Raw genomic sequence first — 12,665 nt, 5'->3', positions numbered from 1 at the left:
TGAAGATGTTGATTTTTCCCACATTGACTTGTAGATTTAATGGAATTCCAGTCAAAACAGGGTTTTCCATGGAATTTGATAAGATGAATAGCCAAGACACTTTTGAATCAGAAAAGCAGGAATGGAGTCTGATTATTAATATGTAGGAATTAAGATACTGTGATGTTGGCGTAGGAAGAGACAGCATGATCAGTGGACTTTTAGAGAGCTCAGGAAGAGACCTACACATACTTATTACTTTGATATGTGACAGAGATAATGTTTTTCAATGTGGAAAGGAGAGAGATTCAATGAATGGGGGGAAACTGGTTATTCTAAGGATACTGTTTAAAATTGTGTTTCACTCTACATAGAAAAATCAAGTAAAAGGGGACATGTGTTCAGTAAACATATAAAGATATATTAAAAATCATAATGTGATATTCCATTAAGTTGGTAAAAATTATAGCTGTGAATAAACAGCATCTTTTCTACATTGCTGGTGGCAGTGTGTATTGGTATAAACACACTGGGGAGAAAAGTTTAATGATGTCTCTTAGAGTTAAATATTCACATATATCAAGCTGCAGTAATTCCCTAGAGCAATTCTTATGTATGTACAGCTGGAAACATGTTAATAAGCATATAAACCCCAAAAGATTACATGCATATAGCATGATACTATTTTTTTAAGTTTAAAATAACTAAATATATAATTTTAAAGAGTACATATAGATGCAATAGAACTATAATCAAAATGAAAAGCAAGGAGTTTGTGAACCCAAGATTCAGGGTGAAGTGTGCCTTGGTTGGGGAAACCAGAATGATGGGATGGGATGGAATGAGGGCAGGAGAATCAAGTAGGATTTTAATGTTAGTTTTAGGTGGCAAGTGCATAGCTGTCTATTATATTATTAAAACTAATTAAATCAACAAAAGCAGTCCTTGCATGAACCAGTGATAATAAACTTAAGAATTATGATTAGTATAATTTTGGCCTAGGTTAGTAGTTAGTAGTTTTTTTTTTTTGAGACAGAGTCTAGCTCTGTCACCCAGGTTAGAGTGCAGTGGGTGATCTTGGCTCACTGCAACCTCCACTGCCCGAGTTCAAGTAATTTTCCTGCCTGAGCCTCCCAAGAAGTTGGGACTACAGGTGTGTGCCACCATGCCTGGCTAATTTTTATATGATTTTTAAAATAAAATTTTTTATTTGGCTGAGGCTTTAATTTGTGGCTCTCAGATATTTATCAGAAAGGAATGTGGATTTCCCTTCAAAACTTTTTTAACCAAACATATTTTCTTGTTATCTTACTGTTCTCAAAAATGTGTGTGTACATCTGTATTTAACCAAGTAGACCAAGTTCGTACACTGAAAATTTTTAGAAAAAGAGCATCCTTCCTTGATCATCTCAGCTAGTGTCATGGGAAATCTCTTAGCAATGATAATCACTTTGTTTACCATCGTGTCACTCACTCTGAAGTGCAGATTCAGATGGGCCTGGAACTATGGTCTAAGAAGTAGGTTCAATAAGCAACATTTGCACCATGTTTAGCCAACACATTCCCAAATGAATTACTAGCCACCTTCTGATTTAACATCAAGGTCAAGGTGGAGCTGTTTTTCTAGCCATTTCATCCATTTAATTTTTTTCCCACTAATTATTGTCATTTGCATAAGCATAGTGTATTCCTGTGCAATATTTTCTCAATACTTTTACTGTTTTTATCTTTACTTTTAAAAATATCCTTGAGATAAAGTTTATATAAATAACATAAAGTGTACAATTTGATACATGTGGACATACATAATGTACCCATGAAAGCAACACAGTTGAGATGATGAACACTCCCAGAAATTTATTTGTGTCCATTTCTTTCTCTTTTTTTTTGAGACAGGGCCTCACTCAGTCACCCAGGCTGGAGTGCAGTGACATGATCACAGCTCACTGCAGCCTCAGCCTCCTAGGGCTCAGATAACTCTTCTACCTCAGCCTTCTGAGTAGCTGGGACCACAGGCATGCACCACCACACCCGGCTAATATTTGTATTTTTTCTTTTTTTTTTTTTGTAGAGACAGGGTTTCGCCACATTGTCCAGGCTGTCTTGAACTCCTGTGCTCAAGCGATCTGCCCGCCTCAGCCTCCTAAAGTGCTAGGATTACCGGCATGAGCCATTGCTCCCGGCCTCCCGGCTTCTTTGTGTCCACTTCTCATCCTTCCCTCCTGCTCCCTTTCTCTCTACCACCCCTGACTCCAGGCAGCTACTGCTCTGCTTTTTGTCACTTTAAATTATTTTGCATTTTCCATATTTTTGTATAAATGGAATACATGTATTCTTTTTTGAATTTTGTTTGATTCGTTTGTTTAGCTTCCCTCACTCAGCATAGTTGTTTGTGGATTCATTCATGTTATGTATATTGATAGTTCATTTCTTTTTGATGACAAGTGATATTCCGTTGCATGGCTGTACCACAGTTTGTTTATCCATTACCTGGCTGATGAACATTTTTTTGTTACCAGTTTGGGGTTTTTACAAATAAAGCTGCTATGGACATTTACATGTAAGTCTCTTGAGTATATACCAGGGGTTGAAGGATTGAGTCATATGGTAGGTATATGTTGACTTATTGAAGAAATGACTAAACCGTTTTCAAAAGTTAGTATGCCAACTTAAATTTCCACCAATATTATATGAAAGTTCCAATTACTCTACATTTTGGACAACATGTAGTATGGTCAGTCTTTAAAATTTTAGCCATTCTAATAGCGTGTAGTGGTATCTCATTGTGATTTTAATTTGCATTTTCCTAATAACTAGTAATATTGAACATATTTTTATGTGTTTATTTGCCATACTGATATGTGCACTTTGGTGAAGTGTCTTCAAATCTTTTGTCCATTTTTTGTTGAATTGTTTTTCTTAGTTTTGAGTATTCATTATACAAGTGCTTCATCAGAATTGGGATTTGCCAAGACTTTCTTCCGGTCTCTATCTTGTCTTTTCATTCTCTTAACAATGTCATTCAAAGAGCAGAAGTTCTGAATTTTGATGAAATCCAATTTATGTTTTTTTTTTCTTTGAGTCATCCTTTTGTGGCTTTAAGAAGTCCTTGTATAACCTAAGGTCATGAAGATTTTCTCCAATTTTTTTCTACAAGTTTTACAGTTCTATCTATGCTGTACATCTGAGTCTATGATACATGTACTGTATGTTAATTTTTATATAGGATGTGAAGAAAGGATCAAAGTTTATATTTTGCATGTGAATATTCAATTTTTCCAGCTCAGTTTGTTGAAAAGACTATTTCTTTCATCAAATTTGGAAAAACTTTGACAATAATTTCTTCAGACATTTTTTCTGTTTTTCTGTTTCTCCTGTCCTTTGGTGACTTCAGTTACATGTATATTAGGCCCCTTGAAGTTGTCCCGTGGGTCACTGATTAGTTCATTTATTTCAGCCTTTTTTCTCTGTATTTTTCATGTTGGGTATTTTTTATTGTTTTGTCTTCAAGTTTACTAATCTTTTCTTTTGCAATATCTAATCTGCTATTAATCACACCTAGTGGGTATTTTTCATCTCAGGTATTTTGGCTTTCATTTCTAGAAGTTCAGATTGGGTCTTTTTTATATCTGCATGTTTTTAATAGACTTAATCCTTCCTATAGTTTCTTGAACCATGAATATAATATGTAAAGTTGAAACAATTACTGTAATGTCCTTGTCTACTAATTCTAGCACATTTGACATTTCTGGGTCACTCTTAATTGATTTTTCTCCTTGTTATAGGTTATTTCCTCCCTGTTTGCATGCTTGGCCATTTTTGATTGGCTGCCAGGCATCATGAATTTTACCTTGTTGGGTGCTGGATATTTTTGTATTAGAAATATTCTTTTTTGTCTTCCAATTTTTTTTTTTTTTTTTTGAGACGGAGTCTTGCTCTGTTGCCAGGCTGGGGTGCAGTGGCGTGATCTCGGCTTACTGCAACCTCCACCTCCCGGGTTCAAGTGATTCTCCTGCCTCAGCCTCCCAAGTAGCTGGGACTACAGGCACGTGCCACCAGGCCGAGCTAATTTTATTTTTAGTATAGACGGGGTTTCATCACGTTGGCCAGGATGGTCTCGATCTCTTGACCCTGTGATCCGTCTGCCTCAGCCTCCCAAAGTGCTGGGATTACAGGTGTGAACCACTGCGCCCAGCCCTTCCAACTTTTAGGTTCAAGGGGTATGTGTACAGGTCTGTTACATGGATAAATTGCGTGTTTCTGGAGTGTAGTGCACAAATGATTTTGTCACCTAGGTAGTGAGCATGATACCTGATAGGTAGTTTTTCAGTCCTCACCCTCTTCTTATTCTCTGCCTTCAAGTAAGCCCCAGGGTCTGTTGTTCCCTCTTTGTGTCTAAAACTCAATGTTTAGCACCCACTTACAAATGAGAACATGCAATAATCTGGTTTTCTGTTCCTGCATTAATTGGCTTAAGATAATGGCCTCCAGCTCTGTCCATGTTGCTCAAAGGACATTTTATTCTTTTTATGGCTGCATAGTATTCCATGATGTATATGTACCAAATTTTCTTTATCCAGTCCACTATTATTGGGCGCCTAGGTTGATTTCATATCTTTGCTGTTGTGAAAAGTGCTGTGATGAACATATGCATACATGTGTCTTTATGGTAGAATGATATATATTCCTTTGGGTATGTACCCACTAATGGGATTGCTGGGTCAAATGGTAGTTCTGTTTTAAGTTCTTTGAGAAATCTCCAAAGTGCTTTCCACAGTGGCTGAGCTAATTTACATTTCCACTAGCAGTTCCCTTTTCTCTGCAACTTTGCCAACATCTGTTATTTTTTGACATTTTAGTAATACCATTCTTAACCTTTGTTCTAGGATACAGATGATTCTTTTAAATCTTGCTTTTTAAGATTTATTAGGTATGATTGCAGGATGTAGTTTAGCTCATAACCCTTCTAAGTATCGTACCCCACCTCCTGTGAATTATGAAGGTTTTTCCACTTGGCCTGGTGAGAACAGAAACTATTCTTGACCGTATACAACTTCCATATTTTTGTTCCCTGTAATGCTTTCAAATGATTCTTTACCATCATTGAGGAAAGAGCTACACAGAGAGAGGGTGCAGGTAGCTTCCTCATACACATACATTGATTAAGTACTCAGCTGAAAACAGAGGGAGTCCCTCACAATTCTCTCTCTGTGCAGTCTTTCCTCACTGATACTGTATTCCATGCACTGTAACCACCTTGATCTCCCAGGTCTCCCAGTTCATCTCCTCAACTTGGAGACCGTCAGGCTTCGCCTTTCTCCCTTCCTGATTTGCAGCCTGGAAACTCTCTGTGCAGTTAGCTGGGGCAGTTGTGCAGCTCATCTTGTTTCTTCCATCTTTTAGGATCACTATCTTCATTGCCTGATCTCGGACATCTTGAAAGACATTGTTTCACATATTTTGTCAACATAGTTTTTAGTTATTTCAAGTTGGAGGGTCCTTGTTACTTCATCTGAATCCAAATGGGAGTCATTTATCTTTATTACCTTAAAATTTTAATTTTTATATAGGTGAATCATTCCCATGGTTCGAAAATCAAAAAATGTAAATATGTATTCAGCTGAGATCTCCCTCTGAATCCTTCCCACTACCAACCTAGTCCTCCTCATCATCCCCCCGACCAGTAACAAACTATGCTATTAGTTTATCTTTTCAGAATTTCTTCATTCATATGCAAGTAAATAAAAATTACATATCCTTTTTCACCTTTTTCATAGAAAGGTTGCATAGTATACGTGCTATTTTGAACCTTATTTTTTTCACTTAACCTTTTATCTTGAGGACATTTCCTTATTGGTGCATACACTTCCTATTGACAAACACACTTTTTTAACGACTATATATAGTGCCACATCATGTAGACGTACCATCATTTGTTTAACCAGTTCCTTTTTGTTAAACAATTAGATTGCTTCCAATCTTTTGCTATTAGGAATGATGTAGTTTTGTGCATAAGTGATTTTGGATGTATCTGCATAACATAGCTGTTGAATACATTCCCAGACATGGATTACTAGGTCAGAGGGTTTATGCATTTGTAATCTTGATAGGTATTGCCAAATTGTCCTCCCAAGAAGTTGAACCATTCTTCCACAAGCCTATTAGGAAAATGCCTATTAACCCACAGTTCTTTTATAGAATGTTATAAAATACAAGGATTTCTGCTAATCTGATAGGAAAAAAAGTTATAAAGTAGTTTTAATTTGTATTTCTACTCTGAGTGAGGTTGTTGAACATCTCCTATGCTTAAAAGCCATTTGTACTTCCTTTTCTTTGTACTTTAAATTGTTTTGGTCATTCAGTTCTTTTTAGTAATAAGAATATGAAAGAGAAATGTTTTAGTAGGTGGTGTTTAGTTAATGATGAATGAACGGTTAACATTCATAGCCTATAAGTGCAACACTTTAAATTGCATTTAATAAAATATAATTATACTAAATCTATTCATATCTTTAATGGTTTTAGAGTCATTACAAAATGGTTAGATCAAAGGTTGGGTTAATTGATTTTTCAGACAAATTTTCAAAGTTCAAAGTAAAATCAGGTTAATCTGAGTTTTTGACCGTAGCAGTAATGTTCTAAAACTACTTTAATAAATGAAAAAAAATAGAAGTTGTTCTATAAATCTTTTACCTTTGAGAGATGTGGTTTGTATTCCACAGATAATGGCATTTCCATTAACAATTAGATGTTGGAGGAATGAATATTTGAAATTTGGACTATCTTGTAAAGTCTGAGCTTTATGGTTACAAAATATATTCTGTTCCACACATAAGAATGGTAATCACATTCATGGTTAGATGACAGGATTCTCTTGATATTCTTCAATCACTGCATCTTTCTTGAGAAGTAAGGAGTATGCAGGTATTTTTATAACTTTGCATACCAATCCTTTTTCTCTGCCTGATCTCAAATACCTTTAGCTTGTTGTTCTATCATTTATAACTTGCAGGTATTATACTTTGTGGACAGTTAATTAGGGAGGTAGTTGCCTTACCAAATGAGTGAAGTAATAAAATGGTCTAGTAGTTTGTTTATATTTTCTTAATTTATTATAAATTAAAAGTCTGGCTTTATTTATGCAATTACAAATATATTTTTAGAGTTGCATCAATATGGAGAGGCATCCAGCACACATCCATCAGGTATGCTGTCATTCCAGAACATTCTCTGGTACTTCATTTTTCTGTCTTATCCGCCAACTAAATTTCCTTTGATTAAATTTAATTATTTTGGTTTTTTCCCCGTTGTCAAAACATGGAGCTGCATGACATTATCAAGTTAGCCAATTGTCACACTTTAGCAATCTTAATGTTTGCGTGCTTGCTTTTTAGATTTAAAATTATATATCAGGAAAAAAATTATTGACCTACTGATTTAAGGATTAATATTTAGCTTTTCTAGAGTAGTTGAAAATGTTCTGAATGCTATGAAAATCATCTAATTATAAATAAGATTTTATTACATGTTCCCAGATTTATTTTAAAATTATTTTGTATGCATCGATCACAATACTTTTACCACACTAATATGTCTACTTGTGTTATTTGAATTTTGTTGGTTACAGAAGTATGATAAACAAATAGAAAAAGAACATTGTTATTTTGACTAATTGTGTGCTTTCTTGCTTATTAAAGTTTACATGCTGATTAATGCTAAGGCAATTCTTTAGAAGATAACATTTGAATTTCTATAAATACGTATAAAACAATTCTGTTTTAAGAAAGCAATTGGGCTGGGCACAGTGGCTTATGCCTGTAATCCCCATACTTTGGGAGGCCAAGGTGGGCAGATCACTTGAGATCAGGAGTTCGAGACCAGCCTGGCCAACATGGTGAAACCCGATCTCTACTAAAAATACAAAAATTAGCCAGGCGTGGTGGCACACGCCTGTAATTTCAGCTATTTGGGAGGCTGAGGCAGGAGAATCACTTGAACCTGGGAGGCGGAGGTTGCAGTGAGCAGAGATCACGCCACTGCACTCCAGCCTGGGTGAAAGAGTGAGACTCCATCTGAAAAAAAAAAAAAGAAAGAAAGCAATTGGTCTGAAACTTCCATCAAATACCAAAAATGCATAATTTAATTAGAATTTAAATTAAAGCAAATAAGCAAAATAGTCCAAATTTTGGAGATCATAACTAACAGTGTTAACTGACATACTTTTATTAATAATGCAAATGTAAAAGAAATGTGTATACACAAATGAATTTAAAATGGAAAATAGTTTCGAGACTTTTTCAGTTTTTGTCTTACAATGAATTTAATGTTGATCATTTAAATTTAAGATGAGCATATAAATCAGAGCAAGATGATTCAAAAAAAGTAAGGCTACCAAATATATTTCATATCTGACTTCAACATCAACTTTTATTGTTTAATTTTGGTTTCAGGGCCTTTTCACAGAGTTCTGATACATCTGAAATATATATCTTAAATCAACTACCTGTATTATTTCAGGATGTTAATTGGATCATAGCATTTACTTGCATTAAAAATTATGCAGTGTTGATTGGAAAATCAAGTGAAAAGATTGAAGAAAAGTGGAAGAATGGTGGGATAGAATGATTACCAAACTCCTGTTGATTTAAAGTTAGATATTAAAGTAGAAATGAAGTTTTATTATCTTTCTGATACCAAAATCTCTTAATATTCTAATAACCTGATTTCCATTTATGAGAGACAAGTGCATTATCTGAAGTACTAAATACATTGTCAGTTACAGTTAAATCAGAGTGGTTTGACAAGGATTTTTTAAATTCAGTGGCAAGTGATACAACTATAGTATTTTTAATTGTGCTGTGTGTTTTAGGTATTTGTGAAGTGTCATTTTGATTATAATCCATACAATGATAACCTAATACCTTGCAAAGAAGCAGGATTGAAGTTTTCCAAAGGAGAAATTCTTCAGATTGTAAATAGAGAAGATCCAAATTGGTGGCAGGTTAGTATGCTTCTCAGAAGTTCCTCAACTACGTTTCTAATTTTAATCTTAGATCTGATCAATATCTGAATATTCAGGAAGAATATTAGCATTTGTTACAATGATTTTTCCCACATGAACAGCTCCTGCTTCATGGCTACTAATTTTGTGGACATAAGATCAAATTGGGAGGGAATTTGCAAGTAGCTCTTAATAAGTGCAGAATTAACCAGCCTGTGGCACTAACGCATTGGTTTAGGGATGAGACCAATTGGTTTTTTTTTCACATGGGTAATTGCATTAAAATACGCTGTTGGCCAAGAAGAACTCACTTGGGTCATCCCTTTTCAAAGGATACTTGGGTTTTGTTTATTTTAAGTAGGAGACTTTTACTGTGAAATAAGCGTGTCTCTTGTCTCCTCTCCCTTGTGTTCGTTCATAGCAAGTAAAGCATAATTTCTTAAGGTCTTAATGTCTATTTGCTCCCTTCTAATGAAATATTGGGAAATGGAGGTTCACTCTATCAGTTTTGTTTGGTTTTGGATTAAAATCTGTGTGTATGGAAAGAGATGTGTATTATCACTGCATTTTTCCCTCCTTTTTTCAGAAGATCTGTTTAATGGTATTCTTTTTTCTTCTCCTACTGTAGCTTTCAGAAACCCCTAGCAGCAGTAATTATTCTGTTTTTGTAATTGTTTAGAGTAGCTAACAACCACAATATTCAGAACTGGAAAAACTGACAAGTCAGGAAGTCTGAAATGCCTTAAACTATCAAAGCAAATGAGAGTTTTACTAAAGAACAAGAAGTAAGAGGAAAGGATCCAGGACTTAGCACCAAATTCTAAAATTAACTGAGATGGTGGTAACTCACATTAGCTCTAAAATATAGATCTACTTCTAAGGAGAAGCAAATCACAGAATGAGAACAATCTTACTAACGTGTCCTTAAATTTAAATTACAACATTATGTATAAGTGCACTATGTGTTGAGACAGCTAAGAAATGGGTAAATTAAACAGAATCCATGATTTCAAGAGGTTTCCCCTGAACTTTTTTTAGATCCCTTATTTAAAAAATCTCTCTGTGGCTGTTTCCTTTATTGAATTATTCCAGTTTTCCTTCTTTTTTCTTTTTCCTATGAATACGATCTCTTAGTTTTCTCTTCTAACCTGTCACCATTCTCTCAATTTCTCCCTGCATTTTGATGGTTGATTACTTTAATTCTGTTTTTCAGGATTTTAATTGCTAAAAGTTATACTAGATTTTCTATGCTAGTTGTAAGGATAGAAATACTAACTTTGTGAGATAAACCACTGACAGCCAGTTCTCCAGCCACTATTTTAAAATATTTCTCTTTGGAGCTTATTTTAAAAGTTAGCTATTTTACATTAGGTGAAGTTTCGCCTAGTTTAAATTTACAAACTCTTGGGATATTCAGGCTCCTGGTAGCATAAATTAAAATCTACACTTTATATTCCACATAGTATCTCCTTTTCATTTGATTTGGCCTGAAATACCAACATAGTGGGATTAAGGTTGACAGTAAATGTCTTACTAAAGGTTGCTAGATAAAATGTCCTGTTAATACATCTTATTTAGAATACCATTTTCCTTTTCTAACTTAGTATCATAAATAAGAAGTTTTAGCAATTTAATTTGCTAAAACTTTTTCACTACCAGATGACAGATATGAAGAATTTTAGGTGCCAGTTGATTCCTCAGTGCTGAATTGTTTAAATATCTTAACTGACAATGCTATGGATTTAAATCTCAAAGTTGTTTTTAAGAGCAAATGTGACTTTTTTTACTGACCACTGCTTGTCCTACTTAATAGAATATGGTCTCAAATTTTGGTCACTGAGATGTACAATTCATTAATTTGATTCTAGGCTAGCCATGTAAAAGAGGGAGGAAGCGCTGGTCTCATTCCAAGCCAGTTCCTGGAAGAGAAGAGAAAGGCATTTGTTAGAAGAGACTGGGACAATTCAGGTGATGAGCTCGACACAATAAGTAACAAGCAGTCCTTTGTGACCACCTTTCTTTGTCTCTTTTGTCTAAATAAGCAAATGCATTTATTTAAAATATGTCTAGAATGAATCCCTCCCTCTGCTTTCTCTCTCTCATAAGTAATCTTTTTGATCCCGTTCTGCCACCTGCTGGTAGAGTATCAAAATTCAGTGGCTTAACTCACCCCCACCCTCTTTTGCTTCCTAGGATGCAACATTGGGGAGATAATTCTCCCACCCCTATAAAATATTATAGGGCAATTTTTTCATATTCTGACGTACTGCTTAAGTTATATTTGTTTTATCATCCTTCAGGACCTTTTTGTGGAACTATAAGTAGCAAAAAAAAGAAAAAGATGATGTATCTCACAACCAGAAATGCAGGTAGGTTTTAAATACTTTTTGAGAAGTCCAAGTGAAGTAGCTGTATGTCATTTAGTGTGGCATAAACTCTCAATATACAGCTTTAAGTGAATGTAATTCAGATTAGTACCTAGTTGCAAGGGGCTGACATATGAACACATGGTGCAATATAATATAAATTATTTAAAACCCACATTATATATACTACCATGTGCTTTATTTTGTGAGTATAGTTTACAATACAAAACAAATTGGTTAAGATTTTTGCTTGTCTTAATGAAGAAGCAGTATCGTAATTGAAACTATTTGTCCAGAGAATTTTGAAATAGTAATTTATGTGCCATTTTTAAAGGGTAGAATGCCTTTGTCAAGATGTTAAAAGAGTTATGTTTAAGGGCAACTGTATCCTGCCATAACACTGACCATGATACTTTTAGAAAAATAGCACTCAACCAAATAAATCTTAGTCTGATCTAATAGAATTCTGTCTTAAATCTTTTAGTCATACAGAAAGAAATATTTTTAAAAAGAAAGAAGTGGTAACTATGTGAGGTGATGGATATGTTTAATAGCTTGATTGTGGTAATCATTCACATTGTACACAGTCATGAAAACATCAAGTTGTACACTTTATATACAATTCCTGTTAGTTATACCTCAATAAAGCTGAAAAGATTTTTAAAAACAATGTAAAATAAAGACCCCAGACCTGGATTGGCTACTCATTTGCTATTAAAAATAAATAAACAGGGAGGAAGGGAAAGAATGGAAACTACTATATTTATTCTTCCCAGTTGCAGAGGATGACAGAAGTAAAAAAGCAGCTCTATGAGTCAGAAATTTCTGGAGGCTTAATCAAAGGAGTTGGCAATTTTAAAAGTACTTTCTTGACTTCAGAGCTACCTCTATGCTGGTAATAAACTAAATGGCACACCATAAAAGAAAATAATATAGAAGGAAGAAGTAGCTTTGTTTTCTCTTAGTATTGGTTTAATCTACTGTGGGGAAATTATGCAAAGAAAGAGTTGTTATTAGGATAATAAGCTAAGGAGGGAGTGTTATTACTACAGATGGAGAGTTACAGTATTAACAGGTAATATAATATTTCAAATCATCACTTTGGCCCTATTATTCATAAAATATATGCCCATAAGGCTTTTTTGCAAAATAGAAAATTTGTAATTTTCCCATCGACTAAGATTATAATTTTGGGTTATGTTTCTAGAGAAAACAGTTGGATCTAAAATTTATTTTATATGTAAATTTCAAAATCTTAATATTTAAATGTATGTTGTCAGTAAATGTCAGTATGTTGAATTTTCTAATCAAACTGATAA

General features: G+C 34.3%; 1 protein-coding gene across 9 annotated transcripts in view; it reads left to right on the top strand.

The window, feature by feature from the left end:
* The window catches only part of PALS2 (protein associated with LIN7 2, MAGUK p55 family member), a 117,365-nt gene that overhangs the window by 80,719 nt on the left and 23,981 nt on the right, over nt 1-12,665 (top strand). For all 9 annotated transcript variants that reach the window (XM_032759193.2, XM_032759182.2, XM_058446360.1 and 6 more), the window contains 3 exons: nt 8,849-8,980; nt 10,849-10,948; nt 11,281-11,349. In XM_032759193.2, coding sequence (XP_032615084.2) covers nt 8,849-8,980; nt 10,849-10,948; nt 11,281-11,349 — 301 coding nt within the window. The remainder of the gene's footprint in view (nt 1-8,848; nt 8,981-10,848; nt 10,949-11,280; nt 11,350-12,665) is intronic.

The sequence above is a fragment of the Hylobates moloch genome, unplaced genomic scaffold (assembly GCF_009828535.3).
Source record: "Hylobates moloch isolate HMO894 unplaced genomic scaffold, HMol_V3 SCAFFOLD_1, whole genome shotgun sequence".
Classification (NCBI taxonomy): domain Eukaryota; kingdom Metazoa; phylum Chordata; class Mammalia; order Primates; family Hylobatidae; genus Hylobates; species Hylobates moloch.
This window is presented reverse-complemented; position numbering and strand designations above follow the sequence as displayed.